Below are 19,393 nucleotides of genomic sequence, written 5' to 3'. Positions count from 1 at the left end.
CTCTAAAATTGGTATAAAATTAAAGTCTTGTGTCTAAATAAGTTATGTTCCAAATTTGAAGTTGATATGAAAAAAAATTGAGGTTCCTGTGAGATTGTATTTAGGGCGTCATACCACAAACAGCCACTGGGAGCAATCAAAACTCCTTTGAATTTTGTTTAATGAATTTTTCCCTAGATTTCTCTGTCAATTTTACTTCTATACTCAAAATAACCACCGAATATGGAATCCTGAGACTCAGACCTTTCCAATGATATGTTTGTTGCCAAGATTATAAAAAGTTTTGATTCTAAAAGACCGTAATGCATTTGACTCCGCCCACTAACGGGGAGGAGACTGCCATAAGATTTTAAAGTACGATTTCCATGGTAACGCATTGTCTGATGTCAAAATGGTTTTCACAGGATGAATCTTGGGCTTCTAAGCTTTCAAATGATATATAATGATATAATGATGATTACTAAAAGATTTTATAGAGAAAAAGGACAAAAAAAAAAAAGAGCACCAAGCGTCCCACAGGTGGGACGGTGACAGTTAAGGGGTTAAAGTGTTTCTGTGTCTTCGTGTTCACAAACTCACACAGATGATTTTTAAAGACTGGCTTTATTGGCAAACACCAGTGTTTCGGTTTAAATAAATCTGATTTCAAAGCAATGTGTTCTGCATTTACACAATTTTCCAGAGTATTTTCAAGGTGAATAAATCATATTCCCAAAGCCAAGTGCATCTCAGCAACAATTATATACATTAGATTGTATTTATAAAACAAAATCTCCAAAAACTAAAAAAAGTTGGCTGATTGTTTTTTAGCACACAATCGAATGTGCTTAAGATACAGATTCCCTTTGTGTCTGATTATCATCTAAACATTAGTTATACTTATTTTTTCTTCATAAGTAGCAGCCTGACCGGTCCTCTGCTAGAGAGTCCAGCGTGTCGAGTGTGTGTGTGTGTGTCAGGTGTATTCACACAGGTGTCCGCAGCCGGCTGGACAGTGTTTGGAATGTTTCAGCCACTCCATCACATGCTCCAGGTGTCCTCCGTGACTGCAGCCCTGACACCACACAAACAAGCCTTTGACCACGTGATGACACACTGCACACACACTCGCACACTGGTGGCACCTATGGAGGATTCAAACACATACACAAAATAATCAATCAATCAATAAATATTTTAAATTTTTTCTAAATGATAAGATTTAATTTAATTTATTTAATAAAACAAAACAATTAGTTAAGTGATAATAATACATATATAATACATTTATAATACATTATAATTATTTTAAATATTATATTAAATATTTAGAATTTAAATGTTTAATTATATTCATTTTATTAATTTATAAAGTGGACCTAAACTGTGTGAAATTCTACATTTTTTGCATTTTTTCCAAATTTTTATATTTTTATTTAATTTATTATAAATTAAAATTAATAAGTGATATAATAGTAAATCAATTTTAATCATTTCATTTATAATACATTAGAATGTTTTTTAAATATTATAATAAATATTTATAATTAAAATTTCTAATTAAATATTAATTTATAAAATGCTCCCAAAGTGTATAAAATTAGTTATGTTCCAAATTTGAAGTTGATATGAAAAAAATTGAGGTTCCTGTGAGATTTTATGTAGGGCGTCATACCACAAACAGCCACTGGGGGCCATTGAAACTCCTTTGCATTTTGTTTAATGAATTTTTCTCTAGATTTCTCTATCTCAAAATAAAATTCTCTAAAACTTTAGCAATTTTTCCAAATTTTAAATTTACAATAAATCTAATGAAATAAATTAATAAATGATGTAATAGTACATCAATTAAAATACAGTCAAAATAAATTTATTATAATTTATTTAGTATATTTATTATTTATATATAATTTAAAATTAAATATATGAATTTTATTTAGTGGAGCCAAAGTGTGTGTGTGTGTGTGTGTGTGTGTGTGTGTATATATAGCCATTTTCTTTTACATTTGTTTTCCAAATTATATTTTTAAGATTAATTATAATATATAAATAATATCATAACAAATTATAATAAATGTATAATAAATTATAATTTCAACTTAAAAGTATCATGAAAATATATTCATTGTAGTTGTTTATAAGGCATGTATATAAACATTTCCATAAATATTAAAAAAGAAAACAAATACACCTCTAAATGACCTTTAAACACAGTAACAGACGTATAAGCTCTAATGTTAAAGGCTACATTAGATAAAGGACTGAAACTCATAGCTTGGTTGATTTTTGACTTGGCAAAGGAGAAAAACCAGATAAAAGTCAGGGACTGGAGGCCGTACCTGTCACAGATCCAGCCCTTGTTGCTCATTGGTCGCTTGCAGTTGCTGCAGTTGATGTGTAAGGTGGTGGAGGTTTGATTCAGACACATGATGGCGCCGCACGTGCTCAGTTTGATCACCTCGTTGCTGACGTTCCACAGCTCGAAGCGCTGCAGGAGGTCGATGTAGGACATGTACCAGTGCTCCTGAAACAAACACACATTAAAACATCACATAAAAAAAACCTACACATCCTGTCAAAGTGGGGCGGTTTTTCTCACCTGCGTGAGCTCGTCGATCTCCTTACGGATGCGGTCGCCCAGTACGATCAGCACAGACACGGCCATCTGCACGTCGCCCTGCTCGGCGTAGTAACACAGCATCTCCTTCACGATGGGGCAGAAGAACTTGGGCGGCAGGTGAGGCGAGAAAAGCAGCTGCGAGACGGAAATGAGGCTGAAGGACTCCGTGGAAGTCAGACACGTGCTCTCGGTTTCGCTCCCGCTCACGTGAGGCGACTCGGGCCTCTCCTGCACCGGCTCCGGGGCCGAGGGGTGGTCTATGATCTCGTGCCGTAACGGGAACGCCTCCTGAGGGAGCAGGTACTCTGGTTCCTCTGCTGGAGAGAACAGAGGCTTTCCATGGGATTTTTTACACATATACGGGTGAGATGTGTTTGGATGTGCTGACCAACCTGCCTGGTTGTCATGCTCCATGCTGTAGAGATCATCGTCATCCAGTTCAGCGTCTCCAAACAGATACTCCGCCTGACCCTCACTGCCCTCCGTCTCCTCGTTCTCTGCACACAGAAACACATCCTTTATCCACTCTTTTAGTTTCCTGGCAGCTAAACATCTGGACTGACAGCTGAGACCACAGAGACACTGGAGGAGGACTGAACCATAATGTGACCCTAGACCACAAAACCAGTCAGAAGTGTCAATTTTTCAAAATTTAGATTTATATCTGAATAAATAAGCTTTCCATTGATGTATGGTTTGTTAGGAGGACAATATTTGGCTGAGATACAACTATTTGAAAATCTGGAATCTCAAAAACTTCAAAACGTTGAGAAAATCTCCTTTAAATTTGTCCAAATAAAGTTCTTAGCAATGCATATTACTGATCAAAAATTAAGTTATGATATATTTAAGGTAGATATCTTCATGGAACACGATCTTTACTTAATATCCTAATGATTTTTGACATAAAAGAAAAATCAATAATTTTGACCCATACAGTGTATTTTTGGTTATTGTTACAAATATACCCCAGAGACTTAAGACTGCTTTTGTGCTCCAGGGTCACATATATGCATACATTACTACATAATCGCAAATCAAAATCCATCTGTATAATAACAGTCAGCCAAGTTATTAACCGTGGGCCGTTTAAAGGGTTCGTTCATTGAAAAATTACAATTCTGTCATCATTTACAGGTCCTTCCCAATCTGTATGACTGTACTGAAAAAGCACCATAAAAGGAGTCCATGTGACTTCTGCACTGTTCCAAGTCTTCTGAAGTCATACCACTGATTTTCTAGAGGAACAGACTGAAATTGAATCCATTACTCAATGTCAATCATACAGGTTTGGAACTCCATGAGGCTGAATGTTGAGTGAACTATCCCTTCTTTTGATAATTTTTGCATTTTCCTGAGAAACTCTGCGAGTGAAGTTTAATGGGCAAACAGAATGGAACTCACAAAGGTTTGCGAGTAAATGCAAAGTGTGGAAAAATGCAAACGTTTACAAAGCAAACTAAGTTTGTTGGGGAAACCAAAGTTTTGCAAGCAAACACAAAGCTTCTGGGGGAAACTGAATTTTTTTAAGCTAAAGTAAAGTTTCTCAGGCAAATGCAAAGGTTGGGAAAAAGCAATATGGGAAAGGCAGAAATTTTGCAAGCCAAAGCGAAGTTTTTCTAAAGCAAGTGCAAGGTTTTGCAAAGGTTTTGCAATTGAACACAATGCTGATTAGGGAAACGCATTGGTTTTATGAGTGAAAGCAAAGTCTCTCTGGCAAATGCAAAGATTTTAAAAGCAAGTGCAAAGTTTCTCTGGTAAACGTTTTGATCAAAGGCAACACTTCATGGGGAATGCAGAGTTTTCTCTGTAAACACAATCCAGCTGACTGTCTCTTGGCACGTGTTGCATTTCTCTTTTAGTGGTCTCTCATCCGTTTCTCATCGATCAGGAGGCAGCTGCTGTTTATATGTCTGTCTCACCGTCATTATTGTTGAGGTTGGTCTCCAGGCTGTGGAGGTTGTCTTGTCTGTTCTCTTTGTTTCTCTCACTGAGAGCAGCGCTCATCTCCTTCATACTGAAGCTGCAGTACAGGAAACAGGCAAAAGAGCACTGATGAACCGTATTAGAGGGGATTCAGAAATCCAAAAATCACATGGGGTAATGATATCAGTACCTGTTGACGAGCGGGAGGTTTCCTGATTTATTCAGGTTGTGATTGCTTGACAAGGACGGATTAGCCGGCTCTGAAAACATGATTCGCAGCATCGTCCATGTGGTTGATTCCTGTATGACACCAAAACTAAATTAAAACTCCAGTAAAACAGGGTTTGTGAGGAAACTGCAGTTTTGTCAACTAATGGAAAGCTAATACTTAATTATTAATCATACAAAATAAGCATTCAATTAAAAAAAAAAAAAAATAATATTTTTTTATTAAACTTAAATTATTATACAATAATTTTTATTTAAAAAAAATAATAATCAATCTGTATTGATTTTTTTATATGTTAATTAAAAAATATTTATTATTTATTTATTGGTTTATTTATTTGAGTTAGTTAACTTGCATATCAGCAATATTTAATTTGTATATATTTTTTTATTTATAATTGTTTTTTGTTTTTTTAAGTTTTTCTTAAGAAAGAATATATATATATATATATATATATATATATATATATATATATATATATATATATATATATATATATATATATATATAGCCATTTTTCCAAATTATATTTTTAAAGATAAATTAATTATAATATATAAATAATATCATAACAAATAAATTATAATAAATGTATAATAAATTATAATTTCAACTTAAAAGTATAATGAAAATGGAAAACTTTGCCACTCTCATTGGTAGGTAGAATTAAAAAATGAATATTTTACCCAAATTTTTATTTCTATTCCAAAATATTCCGGTATTTATACCGAAAGCATTCTTTAAATCCCTGGATCGAATGATTTCAGATTTTATTTGGAACGGAGGCCCAGTAAGAATACAGAAAATTTTTCTTCAGCAACCCAAAAGATTAGGTGGATTTGCACTTCCATACTTCTTATTTTACTACTGGGCAGCAAACATTCATAGCATTTTATATTGGAGTCAGTCGCATTATGGTCTTTGTCACTGGGTGCCGGCATGGGTTGAAATAGAATGTGAGTCTTGTAGCCGAGTTTCTTTACATGCTCTGTTATGTTCTTCTATTCCTATAAAATTTTCCCACTATTCTTCAAACCCTTTAGTTCTGCATAGTCTAAAAATTTGGCAACAATTTAGAAAACACTTTGGCTTTCAGAAAATGTCGGGTCTGTCTCCTATATATAAAAATCCTTCTTTTTTATCTTCCATTTCAGATGGAGCCTTCGCATTATGGTTTAGAAGGGGCATTGTAAATATTAATGATCTCTTCCACGATAATACTTTTGTTACTTTTTCATACCTATCAGACAAAATTTAACCTTCCCGAAAACTCACTTCTTTAGATATCTTCAGACTCGCGAATTCATAAGAAATAAATTCTTCTCACTTTCCTCATGCACCTCAGAAACAAGAGATTGATCAAGTTTTAGAAATAAAAGTCTCTAAAGGTGCTGTTTCTAATATTTACAAAACTATTTTTCTTTTACTGCTCACTCAAATTCCCCCTCACCCATGTCTAACATTAAACAGAACTGGGAATCCGATCTTAATCATGTCTTTACAGATGAAGAATGGTCAAAGGTCCTTCGTCGAGTTCATACCATTTCTATTTGTGCTCGTCACTCACTAATACAGTTTAAGCTCTTGCATAGAATATACTGGACGAAAGCTAAACTATCCAAAATTTACCCGGATCTCGATCCTACGTGTGACCGATGTCGACAAGCCCCGGCTACTCTCTTCCACACTTTTTGGCTTTGCCCAGCATTAACCTCTTTCTGGACTTCAATCTTTAAGTCAATCTCGAATGTTTTCATGTTAGCTGTTGAACCCTGCCCCTTAGTGGCAATATTTGGTCTTAATCCCTCAAATGTATCTTTATCATCTTTACAGTCAAATGCTTTAGCTTTTTGCTTAATAATTGCCAAAAGGCTTATACTGTTGAACTGGAAAAACCCTCTTCCACCCAGCTACTCTCATTGGATGCACGACTTGTTGCAGTTTATTCAAATAGAAAAAAATTAGATTTACCATGATTGCCAGAACAGAACAATTTCATATGATTTGGCAACCTTTTCTTTTGCATTTTAAAAAATAATATTTTTTCTAGAAATAACCATTTATGAAACCATTCTTTTGCATTTGACCCTAGTTGTTTTTGTCATCTCTCTCTCTCGCCCCTTGTTTGTTTAAGAAACAAAGTACATAAAAAAGGGGAAATAAATTGTATTTGTTTTCTAGACAGATGGCTTTGATTGGTAAAAAAAGAAGGAAAAAAAAAAGGTGTTGTAAGGTTTTTTTGTTTGGTTGTTGTTGGTTTTTATAAATCTTTTTTTTTTTTTTTTTTTTTTTTTTTTTTTACTTTCTTTCCTTAGTAATATTTAGTATTGCTGTATTTTATTCTTATTGCTACCAGATTGTACATGCATATTACACTACTAGTATTTATACTATTATTGGGTAATGCACTAGCATGTTTTGTAGCAAGCAGATATATATATATATATTTCTTTTCATCTTTTTTCTTTGAGTCAGAGAGTAAGAAATGCGACTGTTTAATTTCATCTGCATATTTTGTATTATTATTATTGATCAGTATGTTGATACAAACTTTGTATTGTTTTTCCACTTTCTTTCTGATTGGTAAAATACCAATAAAAAGAGTTAAACTAAAAAGTATAATGAAAATATATTCATTGTAGTTGTTCAAATGTGTTAATAAAACCACTGAAATATTAATTTAATCAAATATTAATCAAAGAAGTTCAGCTGACAAAAAAAAAAGAAGTTGTTTGAAATACAAAAGAGCCTCATCAAAATCCATCCGTACCTGCGGTCTGTTGAGTCTCTTGGCGACTTGAGCGTTGTGCTCACAGAGTTCGCCGAAGGGTTTCCCGCTCAGCAGGTAACTCTGTGCGGTGTTGATGAACCAGTCCATCCCCACACTGCTGCCCGCTTCACTCTCAAACACACTGAGCGCGCTCGACACCTGCTCAAACTGCTCCGTCACATCCGGCTTCTTAAAGAAGAAGATGGGGTACCGCCGATCGCCGCCCGGGTACGTCTTACGCCCCACGTCCCCTACAGAAGGGGGAGCTACGAAGAAAGACAATGTTCGGATCAGAAATCAACATCAATAAACATTTTCTCCTCCTGTTGTGTTTGGGTCCATTTGACCCACACTCGATTTTAAACTACTTGAAATACTGGTTAGAACAATAATTTATTCTAGAAATGTGGTAAATGTTTCTCATTTAGGGTCGTGAATCTGCATGCAATGTTTCATCACACAGATGAGCTCCGGAAAGGCTGTAGAAAAACTGACTTTGGTGTTGAGGGTCATATCGACTCCCCCATTGATTTCCATGCAATTTGCCAAAAGTTAACACTTTACACACTAAAGAGAGGTAAAATACAGAAAACCTTTACTGTAGCATGTCAAACATTCAAATATAAAATAAATGAGAAGTTTAAGACTCGAAATTAAGACAATTGAGAAATTGACATAATAATAATAAATACTACTCACACTAGATACAAATAATGTTAGATGCTATTTATACTTACACTGAGGTGCAAATAGTCGCTATAATTAGTTATGACACCAAAAAAAAAAAAAACATTATTTATTATTTATAATACGTGGCTCGAATTGACCTCTAACGCAATAAAAACAGATGGGAATTTTTAATTTCTCACATATCTCTAACAAGCTAGAGATTTTATACATGCATCTTTAGTGTTTAGTGTCAGTTTTTGCATGGAAACCAACTTGGTTCAGTTTGACCCACAACACAAAAGTGTACCCAGTTTTTGATCACAACAGAAGGGTTAACTGCAGCTCACCCGGGTGGGTCACTCACCGCTCATCAGACTCTCTTTAGCAGCAAACGCCAGGTCACCGAACAGCCCGAAGCAGAGTCCCTCAGGATTGGCGCGGTCGACGGGTCTGCTGGCGTCTTTAAACATGTGCTGGTACAGCGTACTGTCCTTGGACCCCGACAGCAGGTAGTAGGGGTCGTGCTGGTGCCGCCACACGATTCCCGTGGTCACGTCTTTGTGCTCCTCGAAGGTCGCGAAGGGGATGAACGGCCGTCGGACGTCCCACACGTAGATGTTGTGGTCCACCATCATGGAGCAGGTGGCCAGGTGATATCTGCGCTCCGGACGCCACTTCACCCGGGCCACCGACGCTATGGTCTGAACGCAGTAGATCTCCTTCACGCGGCTGGTCGACATGTCCCAGACTTTCACCATCTTGTCCCGTCCGCCTGTGGCGAGCCAACCCCTACCAGACAGAGAAACGTGTTATATATATGAAATATGGAAACAAAGAGGCTGAGGTTAAAATCCAGGAGGATGAAAAATGTGTAAACGTTTAACAACTACAATTAGGCAAAAAAAAAGTTATCTTTTCAGTATTTATTAAGTAGAAGTTTTCATTTTGAAAAAAAAAAATATTTAGAATTTGACTATTATTATTACTTCCTTCTCATTTCATCTTCCTTTTTTTAATTTTAACTTTTTAAAGTTTCTCTAGTCATTATTTAAAATTTTACAGTTGCTATTATTATTTTTTAATTATTATTTCAATCTCATTTTATCTTCACTTATTATGTTTCACAAGTCATTAGATAGAATTTTTTTTAATAATAATAATAATAATAATAATAATAATTTACTAATCATTTTATTATTATTACTATTATTATTGTTATTATATCCCTCGTTTTATTTTACTTTTTGAAATGTTTACTTTAAGTGTAAGTTTAGAATTTGAATTTTACTATAACAACAACAATAATAATTAAAATTGTATTTTAAAAATGCTAACTTTCATTAAGTTTTGAAAGTCACTATTTAGAACTGTATTATTATTATTATTATTATTATTTCCTTTTCATTTTATTGTCCTTTTTAAATTTTCAGTTTTTAGTTTAATTAAGAATTTTACTATAATAATAATAATAATAATAGTATACTAATTATAATTATATTTTGAGCTCATATTATTATATTATAATATATTTCTTTTTTTTTTAAATGTTCACTTTTTTAAGTTTAAGTCATTATTTAAAATGTTAATATTATTATAATTTTAATTATTATTTCCTTCTCATTTTATCTTCCTATTTTAATTTTATTTAGTTTTTTTTTTATTTTATTTTTTTAATGTGCTGACCTGTAAAGCACTTTGCACATGTGAAACATGCTATTCAAATAAAAATGTATTTTTTTATATATACACAGAACAGTATTATTATTAATAGTTTAGCTGAGCGTGCACACACCTGTCCTCAGGGTGCCAGTCACAGCAGAAGACGGGTCCGGTGTGTGCGGTGAACATCCTCTCGTAACGGTCAGGTCTGCGAATGTCCCACAGCTGCACGTTTCCATTCTCGAATGAGGCCGCGAACGTGAAATAATCCTTAATACTGAACTGCACGTCTCTCACGCTCTCAGACTGACCTGCACAAACACTGCTGTTCACACTGTGTAGTTCTAGAACATCTGACTGAGTGTAAAAAAAATTTGAAAAAATAGGTGCTGGGCTTTTTAGTTTGTAAATGACGTCATGGTAAAGATGCTCATGTGCACATTTGTACGTACCAGAAAAGGTGCTGACGCTCTCCTTCTTGCGCAGGTCAAAACACTTCATGAATCCGTCCTGAGAGCCGGACAGCAGCATGTTGACCTCAGTGGGGTGAAAGCAGACTTTATTGACCGTGCGCTTGTGTTCGGTGAACAGCTGCTCTTGTTTGTTACGGCAGGGCCGCGCCAGATTCCACATCACCACGGCTCCGTTAGTGGCGGCGGTGGCCAGCAGGTTCTCCTCCATCTGATGCCACATCAACACCACACACCCAAAGCTCAACTACAGCTAGCGTCCCACACCCAACACTCAGCTTCAGCCGCTCCACGAAACCGTCTTCCTCCAGACCGTATATCTTGAAAATATTTCGCCCGGCAACCACCACCTGAAACATGAGGTGATCAATCACAAGATAACAGACAAAATTAATATTTTTATTTTTACTTTTATCCAAAGCGACTTACAAATGAGGACAATGGAAGCCATCAAAATCAACAAAAGAGCAATGATATATAAGTGCTATAACATTTAGCTTAACACAGTACACATAGCAAGGTTTTTATTTTTTAATCATATAATAAATAAAACAAAACAAATAGAATAGAAAAGAATAGAGCAAGCTAGTGTTAGAGGCCTTTTTGCTGTCGTTAATCAGAAGTCAGAATTAAATAAAAAGAACAGATAGAATGCAAAAATATTAGAGAAGCAAATGTTAGGTTTTTTTTTTTAAGAACACAAGCAGTTAGTAAATAAATAGAGTGCAAGTCTAAAACGGGCAAGTTTTTTTATATAAAGAATAGAATTAGAAATTATATACATATTAATTATATGATGAATTATATACATATTAATAATCATATAAATTACAAATATAAATGACTTAAATATATAAATGTAAATGTTTATATAAATAATTTAATTATACTGAATTTAAATAAATGTAATAAAAATATATACATTTAATTTTTAAAAAAAAATTATTTTGTACAGTAAACACCTCCTGGTCACGCTGTATCTAATAACAAAACTAGTCATTTGAATATGAATACTTTTTTTGACAAATAATTATTTAATTAATTATTGATATTAGTCATTGACAGATTGAATATTAACTTACATATCAATAATCAAATAAATGTAAAAATATAAATAATTAAAATACATAACATAAAATAATAATAAAAAATATATAAATAATAATAAATCAATTTAATAATAAAATATACAAATTAAAATATTTCACCCAGCAAACACCACCAGAAACCAGCTGTGATCAATCACATATTAACTGTAGCTAAAAACAGCATTTTAAATATAAATATTTATTATTGACAATTAATTTTATTATTATTTATTGATATTAGTCATCGACAGGCTGAATATTGATTTACATATTAATAATCAAATAAATTAGAAATATAAATTACCAAAATATATACATTTAAAATAATAATAAGTTAATTTATTAATAAATTATACAAATTAAAAGACTGTTAAATTATATAAAAAACACATAATATATTTTTGCATTGTGAACAATAGCAGGAAAAAGAATAGATTTGAGTAGAAAAATCAAATTGGCCCCTTTGGCTTGTGTTTTGACCTGCGTAGCATCCCGACACACACTGATGGCGTTGGCAGGTGCATCCAGGTGACAAAACATGGTGCGGCCGCTGATGGTGCTGACCCTGGTCAACTTCTCCATCTCAAGCTGCAAAATCACCAGAAAGATGAGAGCGATGAGAGAGATGCTGCTGCAGGTCCTTCTCTGGCCAGCAGGTGGAGCACAGATTCATTCATATGAGCATCTCATGATGCCAATGTTATGAGCATTTATATCACAAACACCAAATGTAAAAACATACAAGAGTAAAGCAAGATGTTCAGACTTACGCTTTGTGTCCAAAGCCTTCAACCTACGGGGAAATGAGACCAGAAACAGCAAACACATTCCATTAATGAGCTTTAAAGACTTTTCACAATCACATCAGATATGAATAATCATACACTATAGATCGTATTTGATCGGTAAACTACAGGATGTGTTAAAAGGACAAACATCTAAGGGAATATTAATGCGTTTACAACACAATTCTTGTTTGTTTTTCTCATCTCACCGTTTGTGTTTCCAAATAAAAATTCCACCTCGTTCACGTGATCGCCTTTAACATCTTTACAAGGAGTTACACACCGACCTGCAAAACAGAAACAAGACAGCACAGAAGCCATATCAATAATACAATACAAGTGGAATGTAAAAGTGAAATATAGTTTTTTATTATTATTATTATGTCTATAGATGAACAAATAGATACAATATAGACAATAGATATTACTGCTATTATAATATTTATTAAGACAGTTGTATGTTGTGTAACAGAGGTATTTGAGTAAATATAATTAATTACTGTACTTGAGTATCTTTTCGGAAGCTCTGTAGTTTTACAGAGATATTATCAACTTTTACTCTCTACTTCACTACACTCCTGAATAAGCATCTGTACTCTACTCCACTAATCTGTAATGAGTTTTGCGATTGCACATTACATTTTGCATGGCACCTAGCTTTTTCTGCAGTGACATCGACAACGACAGGGCACTGAAAGTACTATATCTCGAGCGTTTTGCCATTACACTCGTCAATAAGGCTACTTTATGTGAATGTGAGTTCCTTAGCAATGGCAACGAGGCAGAAACAAGGTCATCCAGTGCAACCATGCCTTGACTTTTTAGTTTTACTTAACATTATTTTATTTATCCATTATACTGAAGAATCTTTTTTTTTTGGGTTTTAGTAAATAAATATGATTGCTCTCCTCACAAGGCAACTCTTGCTTGTTTTTTCTTCTAGTGCATCTTTGAGTCTATTTTCAGTTTAAGTGAAATACTGTTAAAACCAGATACTAGACTTTTCCTCAAGTTGTTTTGGAATTGGTCACTTGTTATTTTCACTGTAAGGTATCTGTACTTTTACTCAAGTGTGGTTTTGTATCTGTATCTGCTGTCGGCCTGCAATTTCAATGCAATATCGATTTATAAATATTATTTCCTTGTTAACATTAAGAACACGAGCGCAGTTTTTGTCTGTTATTGTAATGTACAGAAAGACCAATAAATGCAATTCATAGTCACCGTATGCATACTGGCCCATTGGTGCTTTGAGATTATTGAAATGTAATATATATTGCAACACAAAGATATTACAGGTGCATCCTCTTATTGCTGGAATATTATACGTGCTGTAAGTTAGCTTTTCAGTCACGTGCCACAACAAACCTGCTTTAAAGCAGCTCAGTGCACCAGTAATAACTCCTGCAGCACGAGGCCATAGTACAGCGCATCATGTTTCTGTAATATGAGTTTAGAAATTAGTGAAATAACCGCGCAGAACTTACCCTTTTAAAAACAAACGTGTCCTTTCAGGAGAAGCGGATGTAGAATTATTGTTTACGTTCGCGGCTGACGTCACCTCCCGTCGCGTGACTCGTGTGGCGCGCTGTAACAACGCTCTTGAAAGTTCACACTAATAATAATTATTTATGATAACACATTCTGGTATGATAATATGCAGCTGTTTCGCTTGCTTCAATTGTTTGTAAGTGTTGTAAACTCTAGCAACTGGACAAATGGTTTAAATTCTCCCAAACTGTTTATAACAAAATGTATTTTTATGTTCATTATAGTATTAATATATAAATACATACATTTAAAATTAATAATTATAAAATTAAAATATTGTTAAATTAAATACACGTCAAATTATTTTCATAATTGTATCATTTTGCTGAATTTTGTTTTTTATAGTAGTTGCATCAGAACAGAATTGAATATTAATTAATATATTAATAATCATAAATTTTGAAATCTAAATAAATATATGCATTTAAAATAGTTATAGATCATATAATTTATATAACACAACTAAATACTATAATACTGACACATATACATTTAAAATAATTATAAAATGTGAAATATAGTTAAATCATAAATTATATACATTTAACTAGATCTTTTTAATTAATAATTTTTGCCTACTCATAATTAGCTTCAACTTGCATTTTGACACAACCTTAGATGCAGCTTCACTTGCACACATTTTATGTTCATTATTGTATTCGTATCAGAATAGAATTTAATATTATTTATATATTAATAGTCATATAAATGTAAATATAAATGACCAAAATATATACATTTTAAATATTAAATGCAATAATAAACATTAAAATACTTGTAAATTATATAGATGCATTCATTTTAATTTCATTAATTCATTAATTAATTAATGTTTGCCTAGTTATCACATTTAGCAGTTAACATGCAATTTGACACAACCTTAAATAGAGCTTTTCTAGCATTGCCCTGTATTTGATACGTGCCACAGTTTAAATACTCAGGGACTGGAGCAGTGTTTATGGGCCTGGGCCGTGGCCAATCAGATTCAGCCCTCATTATTACAGGAGTTCAGTCTGATGGATGCAACGCACACAGTGGCCAATCAGAAGCCAGAGAAGAGGAAGACGGCTGATGAAAAGCCCTCGAAGATACAGAAGACGGAGAGATCTTAAAGAGCAGCACTTCTCTGCATGTGAGTATTTATCCGGAGGGCGTTTTCAACACATCGCTTTGCAAAAGTATGTATTTTTGAGGTATTACTCCAAGATCATGAAATGCATGCACTTCACAATTGCTTTTCTGAATTTGTAATTATGTAGAAATGTTTTAATAAAACAGTAAAACTTGTTGTAATAATAATAAAAAACTTGTAATAATGATTACAAATGTGTAAAAAAACAGTATTTGGAATACTTCTGCTCACCATAGCTGCATTTATTTGATCAAAAATACAGCAAAAACTGTAATATTTCTAAATATTATTACAACTTAATTGTTTTATATTTTAATATGTTAAAATGTAGTTTATTCCTGTGGCATAATTTAAAGTCTTCAGTGTCACATGATCTTCAGAAATCATTCTAATATGCTGATTTGCTGCTTAAGAAACATTTCTGATTAAATATCAATGTTGAAAACATCATCATTTAATTTTTTTTAAACAGTTTTACCCCAAACTTCTAGTAGTTTAAGATATGGGGTAAGAAAAAAAAAGAAAGTGCTACAATTTATACTGCTGCTACTGCATGGGCAATTTGTAAAAAATAATAATAATTTAAAAAAAATACATTTAATTAAAAATATATATTTTCTTTAATTTATAAGAAACAAAAATGTTCATACTTTGTACCTCTTCTGTGAAAAGTATTACGGGCACTGACACACACACACACACACACACAAACACACACACACACACACACACACACACACACACACACACACACACACGTGTCTCCTCACAGTATGGTCTTTATTTCATACATCTGAGAAATGAAAGCAAACACAAAACCATACAAAATAAAACTACAAAAACAAAATTGCCTCAGGTCCCAATATTTCAGAAGTACAGTACATCATGAAATGATAAAGAATTTGATAGAAACTATCAATATTTACATCTCTTTTTTATCATCATCTGATCCAGAGAAAAGTATTAGCCTTATAATATATTTTCAGTTTTTATTTTTTATTTTTTTTTGGTAAACAATCTTTTACTGCAAGAGTCATCATCTCTCGTCTTTTGGCACCATTTTGAAATCTGTAAATGGAACTAGGATTGGATTCTCAGTAGAACTACAGCTGTGGCGGTGACAGAGCATCTCACAGCAATGAGCTCAAAGCAACACTCTTGTGACCTACACATACAACATCATGGAGAAATTAAACACACGACACCGCCGTCTGTGCTGATTGGTCAGCTACTGAAGTTAAGCATGAGATTCGAGAGCAGCTATTGGCTTGGATGTAAAGTGGGCGGGATTAAGGAGGACTACTTGTTCCCAGTTTTAAGAGGATTGATTTGAGTACACTTCTTCACCCAGGGTGTGTTTGGAGTGGCATACTACCATACTACCCATACTAGTTTTGCAGTATGCATACTGGCACATTAATTATTAATATTAATGGCATATGTGGATGACTTTTCGGTAATATTTGCCAAAATATGCAGCATACAACAGAGCACACTATGTAAAAAATGTATCCTATGATGCAATGTGCTCGAATTTGCATTCTGAAAGTGTTGTTATTAACTAAAACTATTAAAATTTGTTTTAGTAAATGAAATAAAGCTAATATATATATTTTTTTAAATAATGGAAAACCTAAACTTGCCTTGGCAGCTCAGTTAAACTGCTAAAATGACGGAAATAAACTGGGGGGGAAAATTAAGCTGTATAGAAATATTTATATAAAAAAGACAAACTTCAGAATTATGACTAAAACAAACAAATGTATATTAAAAAGGTTGCCTTGGCAACTAATTGAATAAAAAGTAATTTAAATAAATAAGTTAAAAGAAATGAAATAAGCTGAAGTACTAAAATTACTAAAGCTAAAACTGAAATAAATGTTTTTTTTAAATAAAAATGACAAAAGTACATAAAATAACTCAAAAGTTGAAGTGCTAAGATGATTAAAGCTAAACTGAAATAAAAACAGAAATATAAAAAAAATTAAAAAGATTAGATTATATAAAAAAAGTTGAAGTAAATTAAAATCAGCTAAAGCTAAAACTGAAAAAAAAAAAAAACGAAATAAATATATATAAAAACTAATAAAAATGACAAAGGCTATAAATGACAAATAATTAAATAACTAGAGCTTAAAATTAAAACTGAAAATATAAAACTAAAAGCTATTTCAAAATATTAATAAATACTATAATAGTATATAAATAATATTAAAATAACAGTTCTAAAAAATAAATTAACCACATGATTATCTTTTAACCTTTAACCTGTCTTATTATTTGATCAGAATCCTAAAAGACTTAATTTTACTCCATATTTCATTTTTCTCAAAATTGGATTAAAATTGAATAAACTATTTCAAATATTTCAAAAATAGATGCCATTCGCTGAATTAATCAGTGGTGTCACATGATCATCTCGTATATTACTGTTAGAACTGCTTCACATTATATTTTGGAAAAGTAGTAGGCAGTATACAGTATAAACGGCAAAGTATGCAGGACGTTAGCTAGTATTCCACTCCGAACACAACCCAACAGTTTCAGTTTCCACACTCACCTACAGACTACAGTGTGTGTGCTTATAACAGTCTGAAAAGCATTAAAGCATGTTTAACACACACACACACACACACACACACACACACACACACACACACACACACACTTCCAGCATCCATTTGATGAGTGTTCAAAAAAAAAAATGGATCCATCATTCTCTATTTTCCTTCATTTTATCAGCTATTTGTCCCGTCTTTCTCACCTCATTTTCCCAATACAGCTTTTAGCTTTTTCATAACATTTGCCTCTCTCTTTCTCACTGTTTATACGCGTGTCTGATAAATATTCATCAGCGTTTCATTTTTCACCTGTCTAAAAGTGCCAGCCAGCTGAATATTACAGGAACTCTATAAATTCCACTTTTTTTGGATGCTGGATCAGAACATTTAAAGTCAGCTCGAAGCCAAAATTGACGTTTTTTACTTTATCACTGCTAAAAAATATCTTCACCAAGCCATTGTTTTTCGCCAACTCTCCTCAAATATCCTTTTTTCCTGCAAAATACGTCACATTATGGCAGTAAAACCGGTTGCGAGTGGTATTTCATGCTGATTATAAAATATTCAAGTAGCTCAGATGTTCCTGGAAAGCATTAATGTGTTGTGTTACATAAGCGTGACCTTTGGGCACAGCCTGAATTTATTAATTAAACATTTTGTATTGTTAATATTCTTTGCTTTGCTTCCAGCACTTCCTGTCTGTGTGGGTGTAAATGTTTTGTATCATCATCATCACATCCCTCAGTTTAAGACGATCTTTACAGACGGCACAATCCAACGCTGACAGCAACTCTCAATAAATATGAATATAGGACTATGGCATAAAAATCCACAACATTAAACAGACACACGGTCGAGCTTTTCGAAAATGAAAAGAAATCAACTCAGGACAGCAATCTTATACACATCTTTCCTTAAGCGATTTAATTAATTCTCTTTAATTATCTTTTAGCAGCTTAGCGAATGATAACTTGGCACTACTGAATTTTTTATAATTATTTGCTTTGTCTTAGAGTTAAAGGTCATAAAATACTCAATTTTCTCATCTTTTACAGTCTCGTCTTGAGAACTTTGAGTTGTATTTTTTCATTAATCAAGTAAATCATCATCTTAATCCAGTCATAATCATCATTATCATTAAGACGCCCTTCACTGAAAATGTATGCAGACATGACTGGAGTTGCAAAACATTGGGTATTAGTGGTTGTGACACTCGTTTCGATGTCGAAAGCATCTTTAATGACGTTACGGCAGTTACCATAACAACTGCAATCTGCACAGCAATACTGAAGTAATCATTAGTGTGTGGCACAGAAATGCTTGTGTTTGTGTGTTCACTGGAAATGTTTTCAAAGGTCAAGATGAAGGGTCAGACATTCACTCTGTTCCATACCAAGTGAGCTCTCTTGTTGTGTACTAGCAGAGATGGGTGTAACGCGTTACTGTAACGCAGCAATGTAATGCATTACATTTTGAATTTATATAATTTGATTACAGTTATTATTGTCAATAAAATTATGTTACTTAAGTTACATGGTTACATGAATATGAAGTAAAATGCATTAAAATCATGTTTTGTGCATCATTATGCACTTTAATAAATCACCGGAGAATTAAAGGTTGCCTATCATATTTCAAATTTCAGATTTCAAATACTTTAGTCTGACATTACAGTTTGGGAAAAGTCCAACTAGTAAAATTAAATTAAATTAAAACTACTCAGCAAGAATGCATTAGATTGATGAAAAATAACAGTAAAAACATTTCAAAAGTTAAATAAATGCATTTTTTTTTTACCTTCTATTTACCAAAAAATCTTAAAAAAAAAAAAAACTGTATCATAGTTTCCACAGAAATATTAGGCAGCAAAAACTATTTTCAACATTGATAATAGTCAGAAATGTTTCTTGAGCAGCAAATCATCATATTAGAATGATTTCTGAAGATCATGTGA

General features: G+C 33.0%; 1 protein-coding gene across 1 annotated transcript; it reads right to left on the bottom strand.

Annotated features, from left to right (window-relative positions):
- Positions 1 to 584: 584 nt before the first annotated feature.
- On the bottom strand, positions 585 to 13,798 carry LOC109090397 (GATOR complex protein WDR24-like). The gene is given in 15 exon segments (XM_042714746.1): positions 585 to 1,124; positions 2,319 to 2,503; positions 2,579 to 2,916; positions 2,992 to 3,096; positions 4,522 to 4,622; positions 4,716 to 4,825; positions 7,525 to 7,790; positions 8,558 to 8,982; positions 9,986 to 10,163; positions 10,305 to 10,593; positions 10,595 to 10,672; positions 11,891 to 11,998; positions 12,181 to 12,203; positions 12,405 to 12,482; positions 13,683 to 13,798. Coding segments are annotated over 12 exon segments (2,346 nt in total). The 5' UTR covers positions 11,993 to 11,998; positions 12,181 to 12,203; positions 12,405 to 12,482; positions 13,683 to 13,798; the 3' UTR covers positions 585 to 955.
- Positions 13,799 to 19,393: the final 5,595 nt, after the last annotated feature.

This window comes from Cyprinus carpio, chromosome A24, assembly GCF_018340385.1.
Source record: "Cyprinus carpio isolate SPL01 chromosome A24, ASM1834038v1, whole genome shotgun sequence".
Classification (NCBI taxonomy): domain Eukaryota; kingdom Metazoa; phylum Chordata; class Actinopteri; order Cypriniformes; family Cyprinidae; genus Cyprinus; species Cyprinus carpio.
Note: the sequence above shows the minus strand (reverse complement) of the source record. Positions and strands in the feature narration are given on the sequence as shown.